Raw genomic sequence first — 23,744 nt, 5'->3', positions numbered from 1 at the left:
CATGAAGAAACTTTATTACCAGAAATTAAACGAGACACCCAAATACTCACTAAACTAATTTCGACAAAATGTTTGGGCTAGCCAAAAACTCCTTTCTTGATGTTTTAGCTAGCTAACGATATATTATACTATTCCCGTATATGTTATAATTTAGGACAATTTTTGATTTTATCAGCTTTTATTCTGTCAAAAATGTTTTATATTATATTGTTTTTATCTTGCTTTTAGTGTTATTTGTCAATACATCGAGTACAGTACAGTAGAGTACAGTATAGCGCTAACCGCTGTCTGTCTGCTGTAATATCGAGAAGCGTTTTTGGTGAAAAAAAAAAAAAAAAAAGAAAGGAGGCATAGAGGATCCAAACGAAACATAAACAGACATTCATAAAGCGTTTTACGATTCTGGCCGCGCATATTTCGGAGTCCACCGACCTCGGCAACCCGCCTCAACTTTGAGTGAAGTGTCCCTTTGTCTTGTCGGCGGTCAATTTTTCCAGACAGTCAGACAGAGAGAGATTGTGTGAAACTGTTAGCTCAGTGAAAAGCCCAAAAAAAAAAGAACGAAAGAAAGAAAGAACTTGTTGAGATTATTCAAGCGATGCCCCCAGCGGGCACGCGAGGCAGAGCGTGACTCTCTGGCACAATGGCGGCCGTGAGGCCGAGCCCCCGTGCCAGCGCCGGCTTCAGAGGCGGCGCCAAGCCCGCCTTTGCCCGTGTGCGCACCCCCAACACAGCTTTGAGTCCAAAATCTTCGCTAAAGCCCTTAAACAGACTCATCTTTGGAGATATTCTGACTTCAAAGGGATTAACATGTGAGGAGAAGCTAGCAGAAATTGGATTTAAGTCGAGATAAAAAAAAAAAATCGAGAGCGGGGGGTGAAAATATGGTCAGTGTTATAATAGCCTCGGAATCGGCGCAGATTAGCCGTGCGTAACCTCTCGGAAAAAGCGCATTAGGTTCAAATCCGCCGCTCGCCGGGTCCTGAGCTGCTACTTACACCATGACAAGACAAAGGTGACTGCCCTGACTCGCACCGAGACCGGGCGCCACTCGCCATTCGCGCTGACGAGGCAAGGGAGAGCGTATCATCAAATTACCGTATTTTACGCACTATAAGGCGCACCGGATAATAAGGCGCACCCCCAATTAATGACATATTTTATAACTTTTTCCATATATAAGGCGCACTGGATTATAAGGCGCACCCTCAATTAATGACATATTTTAAAACATTTTCAATCCCAATATAGTATTACTCAAAGTAATAACAATAATAACTCAAATAATAACTCTCAATAGCATAATAACTCATCGTCAATATGAGCAACCTTGCTCAACTGTAAACACACAAAAGAAACAGGTAAAGCTTACTTTACCGGTTCATTCCCCGTCAACTGATCCCAATCTCAATTTTGATCCATATATAAGGCGCACCTGATTATAAGGCGCACCCTCGGCTTTTTAAAAAAAAATTAAGGCTTCTAGGTGCGCCTCATAGTGTGGAAAATACGGTAACTGGGACATGGCGAGAGTCCTGAAAATTCACGTATTTTCCGCACCTAAAAGCCAGCAATTTTCTCAAAAAATGACGGTGCGCCTTATGATCCGGTGCGCTTTATAATCCGGTGCACTTTATAATCCGGTGTGCTTTATAATCCGGTGTGTCTCGTACCGTGCATAAACAGCGAGTTTTTATTTTGGGGCCTGAAAAAATAAATTAAAATCCATTTAAATTCTTCAATTTTTACGTATGTATTTTTTTTTTTTACAATTACATTTTTTATTACACCCTGTTGGAAATTTTGACATGCTGTATGTGAGTTTTTTTGATGGGTGAGCATATTATCAAATTAAAGACTGGGACGCAGGAGATTCCTGAAAATTAACGTATTTCCCGCACCTAAAAGCCTGCAATTTTCTCAAAAAATGACGGTGCGCTTTATAATCCGGTGCGTTTTATAATCCAGTGCGCCTTGTACCGTGCATAAACAGCGAGTTTTTATTTTTGTGGGACGAAAAAATATACATTAAGATCCATGTAAATTTTTCAGTTTTTACCTACGTATTTTTTTTATTTTTTTTTTTTCCAATTACATTTTTTATTACACCCTGTTAGAAATTTTGACATGCTGTATGTGAGTTTTTTTGACGGGTGAGCATATTATCAAATTAAAGACTGGGACGTGGAAGATTCCTGAAAATTATCGTATTTTTCATACCTCATGGAGTTCATGCAAAACAACGCCCAAAAAACCGGATAGCTTCTATTTAAAAAACCCTACCCTTGTCAAACGGGATTATTATTCTTTTTCGACGCCTCTAAACTATTCTCATTTTGGAAATCGATCCAATGTAAACAATCCTCGGATGAGATGTGTAAAAAAAAAAAAATGTCTCGTTAGCAGATTATTTCTTTTGAACGCAAAAACGCTGACGCATCATCAGCACGAATTGAATCCAAGAAAACGCCTTGACGTGTGGCGCCCTTACGCTTTTGATCCGTCAAAGCCATGTAGATTTGATTTGACGGTAACCGATAGTCCGGACAGATCCGAGCGTGTCTCGGCGGCTATATCGTCAGCTAAAGTCTATAACGTTAATAGCTGCCATGTGTCAGCGCTCGTTGAAGCCGACGCGTTGTCTCGGGATTTGCCGTGACGGATTCCAGCTGGGTCTATTTTCTGCCACCGTCTACTGTCTGGCGGCGTCTTGATTGACTCCCGCCGACTGCGCGGGTGACGCTCAGAGGTGAGGAGGGGAGACAGGTGAGCGATAGCTCCTCAGATCACTTTGTTTTGTTTACATGAGCAAAATTAGCTTTGCCAAATTGGAGCTCCTGTAGCGTCTGCCTGATGGCAGCAGTTCAAACAGATCGTTTTGTGGGTGTGTCTTGTCCTTGATGATGTTGCGTGTCTTCTGTAGATATAACCACTATTTTCAAAAAAAATGATATAATCATTGTTTTGACAAAGTACACAAATATGGGTTTAGTCGATACTGTAATTTATTAATTTGCAACATTGGTGGTCAAGGAAATACACGCCTAATGTTTGTTTTAAATTTAGTGCTAACGATAAGACACCTTTTTTTCTTATTTACTAAAATCAGCGACGTGACCGGTGTCGTGGTTTGACCAGGACATCTTTTCCGCGGGACATCTTTACCACAAATGCGTCAATTTTTTTCTTTTTCAAGAGAAACATTGTTAGTCTAAAATGATGAATTGCTTGAGGTATTTTTAACGTACTAATTTTTAGACCAAATTTTGACTTGAATCTTGTAGTACTATACACAACACGATATACAGAAATACTACTGATGCTCCTCGACATGTGAACGATTTACGTTCCGGGCGCCCGTTGGTAAACTGAATTTGATCATAAGTTGTTAGTAAAAAAATGAAAACAGAAAAAATATTGGAAAAAAACTACGTTATTTACTTTGAGAGAAAACGATTATCAAGTTAACCGTTGCCACCATACCATTCTTCTGGTAGGAACTTCAGAAGTAACTCTTCCTGCCAAACTACAATGGAGACGGACAGCTTATTCTCCTCACGTACTGTATTATATTTCCCAATAAGTTGTTTGTAAAAAAACGAAGAGAGAAAAAATTTTGCAAAAAAACACTGTGTTATTTACTTTGAAAGAACAAGATTATCAAGTTAACCGTTGTTACTATACCATTTTTCTGGTAACTCTTCCTGCCAAACTACAATGGAGACAGACAGCTTATTCTCCTCGTGTACTGTATTGCATTTCCCTATTAGTTACTGGCCAGTAAACGTGTTTATCCTGCCTGGGTCATTTTACCGTGTTTAGCGATATCGCTGCAAAAGATCTGAGCTTGATTGGGCACCCTTGCAGCCCTTGCACCCTGTCAGCGGGCAAAAAAGTTTACGGGGGATGTACCGGCGTCAGTATCACAGAAATGCAAAATCTGACTGACAGGAAACTTTGCTGGAATCTAAGAACGTTTGTGAATCCCGTGATGGTACGTCGAGGAACGTCTGTATATAGTATACAAATAATATGGCTCCCATAACTCCCCATATGCGCCCTGACTGTTGGGATTGTCCGCGTCAGCTGGAATGAGTTTCTTCAGTATCAATGACTCCCAGGCTGCAAATGACACGAAAGCACGAAACGGCACGGGCCCCTCGCCAACTTTTGCCGTCCTCATTCATCACAAGTATTTGGTCTGCTCCTCCAAACACATTCTTCAAGCCACCGCCGCCACGCACTTTTCAGCATGTCTCCAAAGCAATAATGTAAGTACACAAAGACCTTCCAAGAGGGGACAACGTCCCTTGGAATTTTTATTTTAAAACGTCTTCTTAAGCAGCGGACAATTACCGTAATTCCCCAACTAAAGGACGCACCTGTGTATAGGACGCCCCCTTGATTTTAAGGTCAAATTTCGGTATAGTCTATGTCTATATTACCACATATGGAACGCACCAAGAGTTTGGTAACAACGGTAAGAACTATAGCATAACAGAATAAGTTATACGTTTGTTGCGCGTTGTGTGTTTCAGATTTCCTACAATGTGAACGGTTAGTCAACGCCTCGCCAGTGTAACGCCGAACATAATCGAAGCAGTTGTTTTTCCTTGCGACGAGGCTCGAATTCTTTTGCCATAAATACCCGTAGTTGAGCACCATCCGTGTTTTACCAAGTTTATGATTGTGTATATATGTGCCAAAAATTAATAAACGTGTCAAATGGAATACCTTTTCATGTTCTCTAAGCCAGGGGCCAATTGTACTTCTAGTTTCCTCGGAAGGCTGTTATGACTTAAGTCAAATCAATTTTAAGTATGACTGTCACACATTTACCTATTTTTTAAATCAGGTCCCAGTAAAAACTGTTTGTGTGATTGGTTACACAAAATTCTTGATGCTTCCCAAAAAACAACTTTTTAAAGAGAACTGGCAAATATGTTTTTTAGTCAGAATCTTAGAGTCATAATTAGCATTTTGTGAGCAGCATAAAATGATGTGGTGAGCCAGATTTGGCCCCCGGGCCTTGAGTTTGACACCTGTGCTCTAACCGGTTAATTGAATCAGATGGAGACATCATAGTTTTTCCATTATCTTTTCGGTTTTGCTAATATTCCTGCGTGTGAACAAGGATGGACTCGGACGTTGGTTCAGTCCGCTCGCTTCTTTTGTTGAAAATAATGTTGTAATAACCTCAGCTCACACGAGCTCCTGTTAGCTGCAACGGGTACCGGCTACTAACAGCAAACTGACGTCCTCCTATCTCGTCCCGTTACGGTAATTATCTTAAACGAGAATACGGCACTTCTGCGCGTAAAACTCAGCGTATGTGCCTTATAAACTTCTTCGGATGGTGTCGAGTTCAAAAAAAAAAAGTCTAATTCTTAAGTTGCCGTTTATGGGACGCCTCCGTACTTGGTAGCTGTTCTGTCTTTCGATCCGGCCGCCACAATTGCACTTAATCCCACGCCGGCCGCAAGATTTTCGTCTTACCGGATGGTAACCGAAGGATCCGGCCCCGCGATTACGCCGAGCAAGTACCTAGGCTGAGTGTAAGGTACACTGTCCACTTAATTGGCACCCCGGGACGGGAGCGCTTCCACGCTCAGCGGGCCATTGTAAAAGAATGTTAATTAGTTCCAACAATGAGATGTGTGTTTGCCATTGTCGGCCTCTCGGCATTGATACTCTTGACTCGGAACTGAGGGAGAGTCAAAGAGCAAGGCTTTGATGTGGAGGGGAAACGCCGGCGAGATCATTCGCCATGAGCGAGTGACCCGCGCAAAGCCAATAATCCATTTAACGCTTTTTGTATATCGGCTTCTTGAGCTCGTTTTCCGATGAGGTTCGGGCGAAGAAGACAAGCGGGTACTGGAGTGGAAGACCGCGGGTCAGCTGGAGTCGAGCGAACGACAACATTTGTGAAAGGATACACGCTGTGCAGGGCTCTTGTTGTTGTTCTCGGGTCTGTGGAGAACCGCCGGGCCCGATGGGTCCGCTGGTTCATTAAGAAGATAGACCGCCGCGTTCCGCGTTTTCTGTCATTTTCCTTTAGTTGACATCCTTGTGGTTTTTTTTAGTCAGGCCCGACTAGCGCTGGGCAATAGAGCGAATTTCTCGCGACTGAAAATCATGAGAATGCTGCACAGTGGGTCAAACTGACCCATTTAAGTAAATGTTGATTGTACTTTTACAGTACACAACGTCTGTATGACTTAGAGCAAGTATAATAGACATATCCAGTTAAACAGCATTTGGATGCAGTTTTAATTTTTTTTACATTTTTGCAACTTTTTTTGATTAGCAAAACCCGGGTCAAATTGACCCAAGGAAAAAAGGAATCAAAAGATGTTTTAAGTTCGCAGTATTACACGCAAAAAAGCTTCTGAAACCTTTGGATAATTACATGTGGTCCGGGTCAAATTGACCCAGGAAGTTTTAACCTTTCCAAAGAAGCAAACAAATCACAAAAGTAAAAATTAAGTCACCACTTTTAGATAAATGCACAAACCTCCGGGTCAAAATGACCCAGAGATATTGCAGCTCTTCAGAAATGAACTTAAATCATTGGGTAAAACAAAATACCGGATTTGGATTCAACACTTTTGGACAAGTTTGGGTGACTAAGTTCACCCCGGGTCAAAGTGACCCAGGAAGTTATCATTTTACCAAAGAAACACACATTTATAAATTAAGTGTGTCCTTTGTTAGTTTGCGAGTTTACAATTAGTTGTTACCACTTTTAGACAAATGCACACAGCTTCGGGTCAAAATGACCCAGAGATATTGCAGCTCTTCAGAAATGAACATAAATCTTTGGGTAAAACAAAATACTGGATTTGGATTCAACACTTTTGGACAAGTTTGGGTAACTAAGTACACCCCGGGTCAAAGTGACCCAGGAAGTTATCATTTTACCAAAGAAACACACATTTATAAATTAAACGTGGCCTTTGTTAGTTTGCGAGTTTACAATTAGTTGTTACCACTTTTAGACAAATGCACACAGCTTCGGGTCATATTGACCCAAAGATTCCAAAACAAAGCTAAGTTACTGATTCTTGCAGAATTCCTGTTCAAATCTCACATCCCCCTGATGCGCTTTTACATCCATTTCCGTAAAACGTATTTGCCATACGTCCATCACGTCTTTCAAGAGCCACTTTCCCTAAAAACCCTAAAGGTCACGCCGAGCCGTCCTGTGAGTGACAAAACAAAGCGGGAAGTGAGGTTACCAACAACAAGTGGCTCCATTCACATACATGAAAGCGCAAGGGGAGAGCGGGGCAACGATTCAAGTCGGCCCGTTCAAACCGACCCCGGTCGAGGGAGGGCCCTGTTTCCATGTAAATGAACCCATTGAGCAAAAAAAAAAAAAAAAAAAGTGATGCTGGCATTTGAACTAGCATGTATACACAGTGGGCACCGAGGGGGCAACCCCATACAGTGATTATGTTGAGGGTCAGGGGCCACAGATGTCATGTGGGCCAAGTACTGCCCCATCAAAGGCGGTGACAACACAACGAAACGGGGATGAAAGAACCCCGCCGCCAACGTTGGGACGCTAGTGTTTAGCTATTCAGCTGCTAATGTTTGCTGTCAAACTGTCCATATTCAATTTACTGTTTCTAATGCATTCAAAGTACGGCTGGCGGGAAGACGGGGTGGGTCGTGGGGCGGGGGGGATTTGAGATTGGCAGACAAAAACAGCCAGAAAGAGGCTCCTTGTCCGTCTTCAAATGGATCTGAAGGAGAAAAGAATCCACCCTCATTGTAGAGACCCTCATCCTTGGGGCGATCTCTATCCACTTCGTGCCGGAGTTCACGTGCTAGCTCGCGGGAGGATGCGACGGATCGTCATCTCAACCGCGGCCTCGGTTTGCGATGATTTCGACAGGGGCTCACCGGTATGGCGGAAAATTCTCATTACATAAATGCATACTGCATGTATGTACGGTATTTAACTCATTGAATGCCAGGGACGGATTTTCACGTTTTTTTTTATGGTCCGGACATTAAATCCCAGATTCATAAATAATAAATTGGTACTTAGGAACAAGTACTTAAGTACTTGGAGTGAAATCTGCCTTTATTTTTAGTCAGAATTCTGAGGACTGCCTTCATTGTCAGAGTTCTCGCTCTGAAGTATGAATTCTGACAGATTCTGAAAGTCGGAATTCTGTTTTTAAAGTGAGAATTCAAAACACAAAGGGAGAATTCTTAGAATAAAGACAGAATTCTGACTTTAAAGTGAAAATTCTGAAGTAAAGGCAGAGTGCTGACTTCAAAGTCATATTTCTATGTTTTTCACTTTCAAAGCAGGATTATGAGATTAAAGTCACGGTAGCTTGATGTTTAGCGGTAGATTGACGGTTAGCGGTAGCTTGACAGTTAGCATGGCTCCACCAATTCAGTATGTCATACAGTACGTAAAAATTCTCAAAACACATTTAGCAATAACGACAATTGTCGGTAGTGTTGCACATTTGCTACTACGGGAGAAAAGTGTAGCGCAATATTGTGGTTACATTAGCATATGCTAGCATAGTATTTCCATTGTGATGGCTATGGATTTAATCATAACATTGCATCGCAATTTAAAAGTATTTTCACAGTTTATGGACAACTTGAAATCATACGTAAAACTACAAATCAGAAACATAATAACACAAACAAAGCAGAATGCTAACAAAAACAGTCGCTAACCGTATTGCTTCAAAGCCAAGCTGTTTGGATTAGAAAACGAGGCTACCTAAATACCTTTCGTCTCGCTTCCCCGGCAAGTTGGTACAGAGGAAGCGTTCAAAATACCCGAGCACTCAACAGTGCAGAAAAGCGTGCTAAGATAAGTAAACGACCTCTCAATTGCTGTAATAACAATCAAGCTAACGCTTTTAAAAGCCCTTATCTCTGACAACTCCCCGATGGTTAGCGCATACATTTTAGCACGCGTCGGAAACATTGACTTCCTCTGTTTTCAACACTTATGTTTTTCTTCCCAAAGATGTCCAGCGACTTTTGAAACTACGTAAAGAAAGCAAGTGCCCTTGTCTTGTCATCATATCTGGGAAAAAAAAAAAAAAACGCGTATCCCTCCTCCCTGCTCCCCACATGTATCTACGCTGATAAACATGTTGTTGTGCTTGATAAAAGGCAGCCCGTTTTATCTTTGTCTGATTGAAAAAGACGTTTCACTCTAGAGGACATTAAAAAGAAAGATGTTGTGCGTACATGGGCAACGGCAGTGGGAAGGCAGACCATTGTTATCCATATTTCAAATAGTTAAACCCCTCTTGAAAACCACTTCAAAGTCCTAAGCCCGTCGGACCATTCAACTTTCACACAGCGGCTACTAATTATAATTTAGTACGGGGGTCCTCTTTACTCTCGAGAGAGGCGGACTGACCCCCCACTATGATAGCTTCTATTGCTTTTCCAAAAAAAAAAAAGACAAGATAGTGGGAGAGGAATATCCCGCCAATCATTTATGAGATGATATAAATCTGGGGGTTATGGGATTACATTCTTCTAGAACGTTTTTAGGCAAACGAGTGGGAAAGAAGTCATGTAAAACAATAAACACTATTTGGATGGTTAACTTAGCTTCGAGTAAGGGGAATTGCAACATGCTGTTCTCGTGGTATTTCCGAGTCTCAAGGTCTGCAGAAAATTCTTTTGTCTTCGTGCTTGAGGTAAAACAATGCTGGTGACTTGTGACCTTGCCGGAAAAAAAAAAAAAAAAAAAGTCTAAAAATGGCCAAAGCAAACAAACAATTGTTGGCTTAGCATGCTAGCATGTTGTTGCTTACTGTAGCTCTGGGCGGTTAGCGGTAGCTTAGCCAAATCTTCGCCATGGATGCTAAATTATCACATATCGTCGGGCCCATAGCATACATTTTCAACACACTTTTAGTTTTTGTTGTATTGTAACAAAAAATAAGATATGTGAACAGATAAGCATGAGAAATACGATCCAAAAAAGTGTTTTCTTAAGATTGTTGTGATTTGTTTTAGCCCATAGAAGTTATCAATAACTTTGGCAAGTATTCTTTCTGCCTGAAAATACACAAAAAACATAGATATGGTCTAAAAAGGGCCAAAAGCAAACACACAATTGTTAGCTTAGCATGCTAGCATGTGGTAGTTTCTAACATCTGAACAGTTCATGCTAGCTTAGCCAAATCTTCAATATGGATGCTAAATTATTACATATAATGAGCCATGCAGCATATATTAATTTTAAGTGAGTATCTTAGAAATGTTTCAATAAAGAACACAATTTTTAAAACACACGAGTATTTTTTTTTATATCATAACAAAAAAACCCATCAAATTAAAGTGACTATATATATATATATATATAAAATTGTTGTCCACGTAATTTTTCAACATTTTGGGAAAACAAGAAGAGATTTAAGAAAAAATTAACTTCATGTGTGAACACGTAGGCAAATGGAAAAGAACCCTCCAAAAGTGCACTCATAAAATAGTTTTTCCTTGTGTCCAAACAGGCAATTACGGTGCGCGACCTTTGATATTCTTAAAAGATCAAATCCTGCAGGTCAATTATGATCTTTCAAGACATAAAATTCTAAAAATGACCAAAGAAAACAAACAATTGTTAGCTTAGCATCTTAGCAGGTGGCTGCTTCTAGCGCTGGACAATTAGTTTAGTCGCCATGTTTGGATATCATATTACTTATTAAATTCTTACATGAATGGGTAACAAAAAAACTGCTTGTCAGTTTTACGATTTTAGAATGAAAAAGTAAGACATGGCCAAAACAAATATACGACATTGTTATCTTAGCAAGAGTCTTTTTTTTTCTTACTTCTGGACGCTGAAATTTTACTCTTCATAGTAAAGAAACAGTAAAAAACCAGAACCAGAACGAGAAACAGGCGCTGCTTAAGATGTATAAGTCACTCGACACGGCGTGGAGTCGGTGGCGTGTAACGCAGGCCGTTGCTTAAAAAGATGGAAGGGGCCCGTTGGCTTCGGCTCCGTGTGGCCTTCAAAGAGCTTATTTTAATCGCCACATCTGGAGAGGGGGCTCTATCTGATAAGCGACAAGAGTCGTATCTCGGGACTCTTCTCGGTACAGTTTGAGCCCGGTTCCATCGGCTCTTTAATCCCGACGCTTTTTGTCTGGCCGCTGCCTATACATGAAAATCCGCAGGTGTCACGTATGCATCCTCCCCAAAAGTTCTTTCCGAGAATTCCATTTAATTCGATTTGAGTTTTAAAGTACTTAAAGCATACGGCGTATACAATGAATCCCTGAGTCAAGTCAAGTTTATTTGTATAGCCCTGAATCAGAATTATACACAACGGCATCCCCTGAACAAAGCGTCCGGAAGAGGAAGGAAAAACTCCAAAAACTCAATCTGGGGAAAATAAGAAACCTTCAAAAGGGACCGCGGGTGGGAGGAGCACGAGATGCCAATTTCGAAAAATAGGACGTGCCTTGAGTGCTCCAACTTGTGAGTTTTCCAAAAAGGCTTGTTGCTAGGTGTTTTTGTTTGTTTTGTGTTCCAAAATTTGATTTAAGGGCCAGCTTCTGATTTGCTGTTACTTCAGTTGCGTGCAGCGAATAAAAAGGAGCCTGAAATCGCTTTTGAATTCATTTGAATAGAATTGCGAAGTTTAAAAAATTGTACCGTGCTTATATCTCCCCCCAGCATTAAAGATAGGTATTTACTTACATATTTACAATATATATGCGTACGTATTATTCTGTGCTGGTTTTACCTAGGGTTTTATACTATACGCATTATTCTATTGCCCACCATATGTCGATTTCGCCTTTCGATCCCAACTCCGAAACGGATTCGTTTCGTATGGTGGGGGTCCACTTTATCTGAAAAAAGAACCTTAATCAAATAATACAAAATATATGTGTCCGAGTTAGCAAAGTTAAGCTAATTTTCATCGGTAGTCCCGAATTGTAAACAATTCTACTTTAAAAGCAACAAACATCAGGTACAAATTGGAACACGTGAATTTCATGTTGCTAAAGATTTGTTGTTTCTTCCATTTTTATAACAATAAAAGCTTTAACATATTCTTACTGAAAAACAAACTACATGAGCTACAATTGTACCAAGTCAAAACTTGAAAATGAATTTTACCGTTCTTGAGAATTTAGAATCGTCATTCATTTGAAGGCCCCTAATATATATATATATATATATATATATATATATATATATATATATATATATATATATATATATATATATATATATATATATATATATATATGCATATATAAAAACCTAAGATAACCCAATATAACCCAAGACCCTTGACAGTAAGACGCGCCAACCCCTAACACCGTCCGTACTCACCCTCAAACACAATCAAGGATCTAACAGAGAACCTCCAAATTTCTCGTCTCCGTTTACCACACACAGACGGAGTGGCTGAAAAGCCAAAGCATATGAAGAAGGTCAGTGCAAGTTCTTTAAATTGTCAAGGCACACAATAGCCACCGCCGTGCGACAATGGCCCAGCTCCAGACGACAAGCCCACGAAGCTGCTTGCACACACAAGATTTATTTGCATCCCTCCCACAAAGGCCGCCCACTAAGCTCCTCGCCAGGATGACAACGGCAACCGGACTCCACTCGGTCACCCTCCCTTCTAGGGCTCTTCACCACCCGAAAAGAGGTCACACTAGCTAGAATTTGGACGTTTAATTACGCAAACATCTGACAACAATTTGCACCATCTGTCACAATGGTTTTCTTTCTGTGCGTAGTACTTATTTTAAAAGTGTCATCCAGGGGTGAAAGGAGTCCTCGAGTAATTTGAGTAGACGAAGCCTTTTTTCTGCCTTGGGTACATGTTTATTCAGTGTAAATTGTCAGGAAGAAGTCAAGCTAACAACGGCAACAAGTGTCATGCTCTGCACGACAGCAACATGCCACCAACTTCGAAATAAACTTCCGAAATAACATACGGAGATCAATCTCTCGGAACGCTTTTATTTTGAAGTAAAAGTAAAAAGTAAAAGTAAAAAAGTAAAAGTAAAAAGTAAAAGTCAAAGTAAAAAAGTGATTTCAATTTCAGTTGCTATTTACGGCATTTGCTTAAAAAATGCTTGAAAATACTCAATTAAACTGTCTCTGTATCATACAAAACGTGTTGCTAGCAGTTAGCAGCGTTAGCAGTATTAGATAATAGCAGCATTAGCTCTTAGCGGCTCTCAAGAGCACCATATTGGCTAGCGAGACAACTCGAAAACCCAACGCAGTGCTGAAATCAAATTCAGCCGCTAATTACGGTATTTGCCTAAAAATGCTTAAAAAATGCTTACTTATACGGACTGGTTGCAAGCGGTTAACGGAAGCTGCGATGTTAGCAGCTAGCAGTGCAGTGCAAGCAGTAGTAGATGCTAGCAGCATTTGTGGTTAGCAGCACAAATCAGCTTCTAATAGGATGACGAAACGGTTGGATTACTTTTCGAGAGGCATCAATGCCTTGGTAAACGTTTATGTTGGGAGTAAATTACGGCCTTGACACGCTACTCTAACGTTTGACTCGTCGCTGAAATCAACGCCACAACAACAACAGCGCTGGACGCTAGCAGCTAGCAGTACTCGACGGTAAGACTGGTGCGAGTCGTCGGATTTTTTTTCAAAAGCAGTTTATTAGATGTAAACGGTTCAAGTGAGTCAGTTCCTGTTCCTACTGATCACTTTTGACAATATGTCCTTCAGCCAGTAGAAATCACTCCTGCGGTTCTGAGATCCATTTCTAAATCAAATGGGATGATATTTGTCTAAAATCATTAAATTTATTCGGCGTGAGGGCTTCACCTTTCCATATAATGTAAGTTACAATATAAGAGAAAAAGACAAGAAGAAGAAAAGAAGAATACAGACAGAATTCCGCGCTACAAGGCCACTCTCAAAGCAGTTAGACGAACATGGCGGAAAGATGGGGAACGTTCCAGACCAAATTGTCCTTCTAAATCAAAGGCCTGGAGTAAGCTCTTCTCCCAAAAGCCTCCACAATTACCATAAAAAACATTCAGGACGATTAAATCTTCAAAACCGCTCATCAAGAGTCAATATGTTTCGAAAGTTCTGCGACTGAGCTGAGATAAAGAACTTTGGCAGGAACATCGACTGCCCTTTTTACTACTTAGTCATTCGGTCTCAGGGGGGGAAAACCTCTTAATTAGAGTGAAATTATGATTGGGTATCATTTACATTTCAGGGTGAGTTCAGGCTGCGGTAAGTCTGCCAGACGGCGGTTCGGGGCAAGTCTGCCGTCTGTTACCTGAGGCCGAACAAGGCTCGCCGCCAGCGGAGATGTTGCGTCTGCTCTCGCGCCGATACACCAGATGTGGTTTGTGGTGCTCGTCGTCGTACTCCTCCTCGCCCTCTGCGTTCAAGAGGGGTTCCAGGAAGTATTGGCCATCTGGTGTTGTGAAAGTGCCGATCTGGCACGGAATGAGAAAAGACAGGTATGAGAGGTGTACAAAAGTATAAAAAGGAATCAAAAAACGCACGTTTGAGTCTGACTAGCTCGTCAAAAAGTGATCAGTAGGAACGGCAACTGTGTCCGTTGATTATTTACATCTATAAGTGTCGTTGAAAATTAGTCAGCCATTTCTCGCCAGCCGATATGTGCCAGTTGAGTGCTGCTAGGCGCTAACGCTGCTAACCCCTAGCGCTGCCCGACACTGCTAGCGCCGATTGTGATAATCTGTTCCGGCTCCTCCTGGTGGGACTTTCATTTACTGCAGGATGGGCTGGTCTTTGTGTGAGGGGCGGAGCCAGCAGCTCCGCATCTGTTCTTCACCAAATATCTTAAGTGCAGCTGGGACGACGTCGGATGAGTCTCGGAAAATCCGCCGGAATTTTTCCGAGTTTTCTGAGTTTCTATCGAGTCGTTTATTTTCGCGTACTCTCCTTGTTGTTCCCATCGGTGGACTCGGACATTGGTTCAGTCTGCTCACTTCTTTGTTTGAAAATAATGCTGTAACAACCTCAGCTAACACGAGCTTCTGTTAGCAACAGTTTCTGCTAACAGTCAACTGACGTCCGCACACTAGCTCGGACCGTTACGGTAATTATCGTAAGTAAGTACGATACTACCGATATAAAAATTCACATCTGTGCGTCAAAACACAGCTCATGTGGCTGACAGATCAATCTTTCTCAAATGGTGTCGAAAAAAAAATCTTGTTTTCGTTTATATCACTGGTGTCAAACTCAAGGCCCGGGGGCCAGGACCGGCCCGCCACATCATTTTATGTGGCCCGCCAAATGCTAATTTGATTTCAAGTTTCTAGCTAAACTTGCAGCTTGTCTTAAAAAAAAAAAAAAAAAATTATGTTCCAGATCTATTTTTTTGAACAGTTTACCAGCCTCTGATTTCAAAACTAGGTAAGGATGTAAATAAGCAAAACTTGCTTTTATTAGACACGTTTTTCTATTTTTAAGTCCTAAATTTTCAGGATTTTACAGAAATTCAGGGGTACGTTAAAATTTAAGCAATGACTGACTTTTTTTCGACTATTTTTAGATGTATTCCGGCCCTCTGACAGAAACTAGAACTACAATGTGGCCCACGATAAAAATTCGTTTGGCACCCCTGGTTTATATGATGCACCCAATTTTTCGGCCTTCATTTTGAGGAGAAAAAAAAGTGCGTCTTATATTCAGGTAGTTAGCTTGTTCGTGGTTAGCTTGACTTCTTTTTGACCGTTTCTTTTTTTTTTTTAACAGATGCGCTCAGATTTTTCCATCATTTTCAATGACTAAAAATGACGCAAACGCCTTCCGCATTCCGCCACGCGTTCCCACTTTCAACAGCTGCGGTTTACGGCCTCGCAGATACCCCCGAAGGCATCGCTTTTGTTTGTGATTGACACGCTGCCTGGCGGATGGATATCTTGTCCAAAAGCTGATACAAGACATAACATACAGCACAGCGGGACGAGACCTTTGTTATCCGGTGCGGTTCTGACCCATGACGTCCGGTTCCCGCCCGCTGTTGCGTCATCATCTTACACTAACGGAGGAATGCTAATATTGATTTGGCAGCTCAGGCCCTGGCAAAGCTCCTTAGCTCACTCAGCCACGGGGCGCAATTCCCTTTGCGTGCTCAGATCATGCGCACGCTTAAACAGGATATATCGCACGGCGGAATGTTTCCTTAGCCGCGTTATTCTCGCAGAGTGACACTTGACGGAGAGGCGGGCGGCGGGTAGGATTCGGATATGGAAAAGGTGACGGTTTGTTTTTCGAATTGCGGAGGATTAGCGGGGGAGGGGGTGTCAGGGATTGCGACGGAGATCCTCGAAAGCGTGCCTGGAGTGCTGCGTATGTCGGGCACTCATCTTGTGTAAACGTGAAGCTGGATGGAAACTAACTGGTTGTCAACACCACAAAAGAATAAAAAAAAAAGAATAATAATAATAATAATACAAAAAAATTATATATATATATATATATATATATATATATATATATATATATATAAATAAAAAATAAATATTAAAAATAACATATTTTTTAATATATTTTAAAAAATAATATACTGTTTAAAAATAGTATTTTATTAATATATAATAATATAGAAATTATATATATGTATATATATATATATATATATATATATATATATATATATATATATATATATATATATATATATATATATAATAACATTTTAATAATATGTAATAATATAGAAATTATGTATGTATATATATATATATATATATATATATATATATATTTTTTTTTTTTTAATAATATATAATCTATATTATATAAAATAATAAAAAGATAAAATAAAACATGCAATCAGTGTCTGATTTATTAAGCTTTAGACCCTTTCAAACGTCACTTATATTGGTCCACAAAAACATAATGAACCTAACGTGATCTTATTTTATTTAATTTACTTGATTTTACTGTTTTATTGTGTTTTTATTGCGTTACCTATTTATTGTGTTTTATTTTTCCCGCACAGCACTTAAGAAACCTTGCGTTTGTTTAAAATTATATAAATAAAGTGGATTGGATTGGATAAAGTGTCAGACATGTTCTCAAAAATAAATAAGTATGAATAAATATTTTTGCACTGAAAAATATTCAACATAAAGTGTCCTGTTTTGGGATTATATTAGAGATCTCATCACAAAAATAAATAATTAACTTAATTGTTACTTGTTAACTGGATCATAGAAAAAATATGTTGTCAAAAAAAATTATTAATAAATATTTCCACAAAAAATAATCAATATAGAATGTTAGACATGTCTTAAAAAATAAATATGAATAAATATTTGTACACTGAAAAACATTCAACACAAAAATAAATAATTAATTTAATTCGTACTAAACATTTGTCCCCCCAAAAAACGGTTTTCAAAAAGAAATAATTATAAATACATATTTACCCATAGAAAAATGTTACATTTTTGGGATAATAGAAGAGATGAATTTGCAAAAATAAATCATGAACTTGACAGGTAACGAGAGGTGGCACGTGTCAAGTTGACTCCAACTATTCTAGTCTGGCTTTTGAAAATTATGAAATTGAATACCCTACTGGACATAAACTTTCTTTTCTGACCTTATCTTTTCCTGTAACGATTCAAAAATGATCTTTAAAGGATTTTTCCATGTTTGATTTAAAATCTCAAGTACCCCTTAAGTTTCTCCAAGTACCCCCATTGGAGAACAACTGTTCTAACACACTTGGCCTGTTAAATGCAAGTGACCAGCAAACCACGGGACGAATTAAATCCGCATCAATGATTTATACACGGGAGTAGATGTTTACCTTTACCCCGTAAATCACTGTCTGCGGCCAGTTAACTTTGATGGGAGGATGGCGTAAAGGGGAAACCGCTTGGATGTAGGGCAGGTGGTGGCTGTGGAATAGACTTTCCACGTTTTCAAGCCAAAAAAAAAAAAAAAAAATGGGCCAGACACAAAGGTTGCTGTTCAGCCGTGGGTGCTGAAAAATCCTTTAGCGCCGAGCAAAGAGGGGTGAGCGGGTTTGCCTGTCGGGGGGCGGGGGGGTTCCATTTGAAGTTGGGTCACGGACGTGCCATGGAACAAAATCGATATATAGATATTAGGGATGTTCTTATTACATTTGTTTTTTTGCACGAAGGGACAAATCCAAGTCTATCTCAATAATGGATTTCAGGAAAATACATTATTATTTTTAATTTACTGTAATTATTTATTTTAATTATACATTATTATTTTTAATATTTATTATTGTATTCTTTTTATCCTTCATTATTTATTTTAATTATACATTATTATTTTTAAAATTTATTATTGTATTCTTTTTATCCTTCATTATTTATTTTAATTATGCATTATTATTTTTAATATTTTTTATTGTATTCTTTTTATCCTTCATTATTTATTATTATTTTTTTGCCACAATGCCTTTTTAAAACACCTATATATATATATATATATATATATATATATATATATATATATATATATATATATATATATTAGGGGCCTTCAAATGAATGATGAATTTTTTTTTTTAACTATTCAATATGTAGTCACTTTCTCTTAATATTCATAATATAATTCATTTTTTAACCATGTTTGTAAACTAAAAGACTTTTGTCTGCTTCCTCTCTGGAATAAAATCAAATGATCCATTTCAGCCTCACGTTTTGCGCATCGACGGTCTTCCGCGAAATTAATCGTTTTTCACGGAAGATAAAAAAAATATATGTCCGTCAATGTTGTCATATTACCTGTCTATAAGTGCTACTGCACCGTTTATGTTCAAATACATTTCACTTAATAAAAGTGATGACTTTACCACGCGTCGCCTTTGCTTATGGACATCAAGCGAACATTCAAAGTGATGTGACTTTTTAAATACAAAATTTGTCGTCCAAACTCTCTTGTTTAGTTTGACTGTAAACCCATCGTGGCAATAAACAACTTCAAGCCTCTTTTTGGAAGAAATCCTCACAATCTGGCACAATCGGGCCCGACCGGTCACGCGCTTCTTTTATTCCGGGCGTTCAGCGGCGTTTCCCACGGTCCAACGAGCCGGGAGTTTCGGCGCTCGTCCTTGGCGTCGCGACTCATTCGGTAAAGGCCAAACGCTCCTCGGGCGCACCGTTTGTCAGCTTGGAGTAACTCCGGGGGACAAAAGGGGAACCTGCTTCTTTTCCACCTCTCAGAAGGACTCCTTTGTTTTCGGGCTTAATTATTCCTTAATGACCTCATCCTGACAAAAATGCGGGCCGGCCATTAAGCTCCAGCGATCAGATAGGGACGCGTTTATAAGCCGACGGGCCTCCGGTGCCGTCTCCATTGTGCCGTCATTCTGGATGAGTGATGATGCGGATAAGCGACAGAGATTGCTTGAAAAAGGATGCAAACATGTTTGGATAAGCCGCTCATTCATCAAAGTCGGGCAGAGGGGCAATTAAAGGAAGATTGGCCGGATCGATTTAGAAAAGGCCAGGTCTTAAATTGCTTTGCCAACAAAGCCAACGCTTGATGGAGACGCTCTTTTCTGACGGTCTTACGTCCCCTCGTCCATCGGGAGGACGGTGCCATGCCATGCGATCCGGGACGCTGCTTGTGTGGATTTGGAAATAGGATGGCGAATATTAAGTGCACATACCGTATTTTCCGCACTATAAGGCGCACCTAAAAGCCTGAATTGTTTTAAAAAGCTGATGGTGCGCCTTATAATCAGGTGCGCCTTATATATGGATCAATATTGAGATTGGGATTGGTAGATGGGGAATGAACTGATAAAATAAGAATTACCTGTTTCTTTTGTGTGTTTGCAGTTGAAGAAGGTTGCTCATATTGACATTAAGTTATTATTGAGAGTTTAGAGTTGTTATTTGAGTTATTATTGTTTTTAGTATTAGTAAAAATATTAGTATTAGAGTATTACTCTATTGTGATTGAAAAAGTTTTAAAATATGTCGTTAATTGAGGGTGCGCCTTATATTCCGGTGCGCCTTGTGTATGGAAAAAGGTTTTAAAAGATGTCATTAATTGAGGGTGCGCCTTATAATCCGGTGCGCCTAATAGTGCGGAAAATATGGTACTTTATTACTATATTGTGATTGAAAAAGTTTTCAAATATGTCATTAATTGATGCACGGTGCACTTTATAGTGCGGAAAATACGGCACTTTATTAATATATTGTGATTGAAAAAGTTTTGAAACGTCATTAATTGAGGGTGCGCCTTATAGTGCGGAAAATACAGTACTTTGAGTATTACTATATTGTGATTGAAAAAATTTCAAAATATGTCATTAATTGAGGGTGCACCTTATAATCCAGTGCGCCTTATACATGGAAAAATTTTTAAAAATATGTCGTTTGTTGAGGGTGCGCCTTATAATCCGGTGTGCCTTATAGTGCGGAAAATACGGTACTTTGAGTATGACTATATTGTGATCGAAAAAGTTTCAAAATATGTCATTAATTGAGGGTGCGCTTTATAATCCGGTGCGCCTTATAGTGCGGAAAATACGGTAATTTAAAAAAAAACGTAAAATTAATAAAATACGGCCATTTGCGGGCCAGAACCGTCCCTTGGGCCGCATATTTGCTAACCCTGGTTTAGGGCATTGTTTTTGTTTGTTTGTTTGTTGATAGAACTGGGGCCTTAGTCAAGATAGAAGGAATTACTAAAAAGTTCTAAAAACACATATCCTTCAGGTTTCTTCGACTACTGTCAGAAAAAGTCTACTAGAACAGCTGAACTTTATTTGGGATTATTCCTGGGCCTTTTAAATGAGTGGTAACGACGCCGATCATGATGAAAAAAAAATGTATAGCTCTAAAAAATATAAGTCAATTGTATCCTTTTAACATCAACAAAAGATAAAAGCAATACAAATCAATTTTCAACCACTTTTTACAGCGTTAATACAGGTTATACGTTAGTCTAAAACTGAAAAAAAAAATAGTTTGAATGTGATTGGCTAATTTTGGGCACAGCAACGTCTACAGTATAAGGTGTGAACACTTATGCAACCACATTTTATTAGCTATTATTTGTTTCTAATTGTGTTCTACAAGTTAAAAGTCAAATTAAATAAGAATAGAAACTTTTGAAATGATGTATCCAGATCTCGTTTTTTTTAAACGTCACTCGAACCCGGCATCCGAACAGGGGTGGGCGTGCACACTTTTTATATCCCCCGTAAACACTATCCCCGTACAGTACAAGGTGTGTCCATCTAAAATAAGGATTATGTCACTGATAGGGATTCTGCTCGGGGTATTCCTGTCTGCATGGCGGGGGTCCCGCCAAACGGCCCCTCCTCCCACAATCCGGCGGGAGTGGCCGAGGTCAAAAAAAAGTTCCGTGCCTGCGGGCCTTATGCGACCCATGAAGTCATCAGATTTTCCAAAGGCGCTCTTATATGGGGTGGTAGGGGTACCCCTGGGGTACGTGAAGGAAATTGAGAGAGTACCTGAGATTTGAACAGGGTTTCTGCAATGTAGAATGCTTTTAAAGCCGTGAAAATAACAGTATGTTTGTATTTTCAAAATAAAAGCGAATTGATTGGAACATGAGACAAAATGGCGTGACAGTGATATTTGGGGGGGAAATGTGCTAGCATATTATATGATGAATGAGGTAAGCAAATTTCGGCACAATCTTCACGTGGATTCCAAATGGAAGCCACAACACTTGGCAGGTTGGTTCCTGTTCAGGGTGGCGGAATTATTAGCAAAAAGGATCTGAAATGGGGGTAGGGGTACCCCTGGGGTACGTGAAGGAACTTGAGAGAGTACCTGAGAATTTAACAGGGTTTCTGCGATGTAGAATGCTTTTAAAGCCGTGAAAATAACAGTATGTTTGTATTTTCAAAATAAAAGCGAATTGATTGGAACATGAGACAAAATGGCGTGACAGTGACGTTTGGGGGGGAAATGTGGAATGTTTCATATTAAAGTTATTTTATTTTTTGCTTGTCCTGTATGACACAGGCAATTATTGGGGAGTGTTTTGTGCAAAACAATCATGGGTCAAAAAGACAAACAACCCAATAATTGGGTTGATTTGAGCCCTTTTTGTGGGGTTGTTTTGTGCAAAATAAGCCAATTGTTTGAGCTTGTCCGGTACAAAATAACTCATTGTTGGGGGAATATTTTGTGCAACGCACCCCAGAAAAACGGGTCAAACAACCCAATATTTGGGTTCATTTGAGTCCTTTTCGCAGGGTTTTTTTTCATGGAAAATAAGCAAATTTTTGAGTTAGTCTGGTTCAAAAGGACCCATTTTGAGGAGTTCTTATGCACACATGCTGGGTCAAATATTGGGTTATTTTTAACCCAATTGCTTTTCAGTTCTAAAATATAAAGAAAACTCTATTTGGGTTGATTTGAATCCTTTTTGTGGGGTTATTTAATTCAAAATAAAACAGCTTTACAGCTTGCCCTCTGCAAAATTACCCTTTTGAGGGGTTGTTTAGCATCGGTTTTGCAAGCCGATATTTGGGTTCATTTGAGCCCTTTTGTGGGGTTGTTTCATGCAAAATAACCCAATTTTTGGGTTTGTCATGTGCGAAAATGGCAATATTTGAGGGATTGTTTTGCCGAAATTGGGTTGTATTTAACCCAACTGTTTTGGGTTAATTTGAGCCCTTTTGGGTGATGGTTTCATGCAAAATCTGAGTTTTTGAGCTAGTTTTTTGCAAAATGGCAATTTCAGGGATCGTTTTGGCACAAATATTGGGTTACCTCTAACCCAGCTGTTTTTCAGCGCACAGATTTGCATAGCTTGCTTTTTTTTCAAGACGCGCGATGACTCAGCGCACACCTGTGCGCTCTCGTTCGAACGTGTTTCCAAACTTTTGAAGCGCAAGTCCCTTTTTTTTCCCCCCTCGATCTTCAACAACCTGCAGTGTTTGCTGCGTGAGCGGTGGTGCAGTGGGGGGTACTCACCAGGCCGGTGCAGAGACTGAAGACCGCCGGCTGCTCCTCCCGGGAGTCGACGTGTCCTCGGAAGAAGCAGTGGCGCATGTCGGCGCCCCCCTCCGCGTCCGCCCCCAAGTGCGCGACGGCGTAGGCGGGCGCGATGAAGTCCGAGTGCGCGCTCAGGTTGAGCCGGAACCGCTGTCCGAAGGCGTCGATCCGGTAGTGGACCCGCTCGCCGGACGGCTCGTCCTTCAAACTCCTGCGCGTGCGCCGGTAGTGCAACGTGCGCGGGAAGGACTCCCCGAAGTCATTGACCCGCAGCGGGCTGGTGATCTCGTACGCCGGCAGCCGCTTGACGAACACTTCTGCAATTCGCGATTCGGAAGAGTGAGCCGGATCGGAGCGAGCCGAAGTTTCCCGAGCGCGGCCGAACTCGTGCGTACCTTGTTTGGGATGCAACCGGTACTGCGCGGCGAGCGCTGACAGATGACACGCGAGTCCCAGCAGCCAGATTGCACACTGCATGGTTCCCACGGCGGTTGCGGTCCCCTCGCTCGAGCTCTCCTCCTCCTCCTCCTCCTCCCCCCCACCCACCCCCCACCCCACCTCGTCCCCCCCGGACCGGGCCGGTTCGTCAGCGGCTGCAGGTCGCCGGTTCGACGGAGGAGGCTCTCGGCTGCGTCGCAAGGCCCGCGACGCGCGCGCGCCTCATCGCAATGCGCCCCCCCCCTCTCCCCTCCTCCCTCCCCCAAAAAAGTAGCAGGCCCGGACTATTTATTTATGACACGCGCATCCCGCTTGTCTCCCGCCCCCCCCACC

The 23,744-nt window shown here is 40.6% G+C and overlaps 1 protein-coding gene across 3 annotated transcripts in view; it reads right to left on the bottom strand.

Moving 5' to 3' along the window:
- LOC148422867 (A disintegrin and metalloproteinase with thrombospondin motifs 20) overlaps nt 1-23,506 on the bottom strand; it is a 95,729-nt gene extending 72,223 nt beyond the window's left edge. For all 3 annotated transcript variants that reach the window (XM_088416792.1, XM_088416793.1, XM_088416794.1), the window contains exons 1-3: nt 23,369-23,506; nt 22,953-23,290; nt 14,294-14,456 (exon numbers count right to left, since the gene is read on the bottom strand). In XM_088416792.1, coding sequence (XP_088272918.1) covers nt 14,294-14,456; nt 22,953-23,290; nt 23,369-23,450 — 583 coding nt within the window. In that variant the 5' untranslated portion in view covers nt 23,451-23,506. The remainder of the gene's footprint in view (nt 1-14,293; nt 14,457-22,952; nt 23,291-23,368) is intronic.
- Between the last annotated feature and the right edge of the window lie 238 nt (nt 23,507-23,744).

This window comes from Hippichthys cyanospilos, chromosome 6 (genome assembly GCF_059441005.1).
Source record: "Hippichthys cyanospilos isolate Australia breed blue-spotted pipefish chromosome 6, RoL_Hcya_1.0, whole genome shotgun sequence".
NCBI classification, from domain to species: domain Eukaryota; kingdom Metazoa; phylum Chordata; class Actinopteri; order Syngnathiformes; family Syngnathidae; genus Hippichthys; species Hippichthys cyanospilos.
This window is presented reverse-complemented; position numbering and strand designations above follow the sequence as displayed.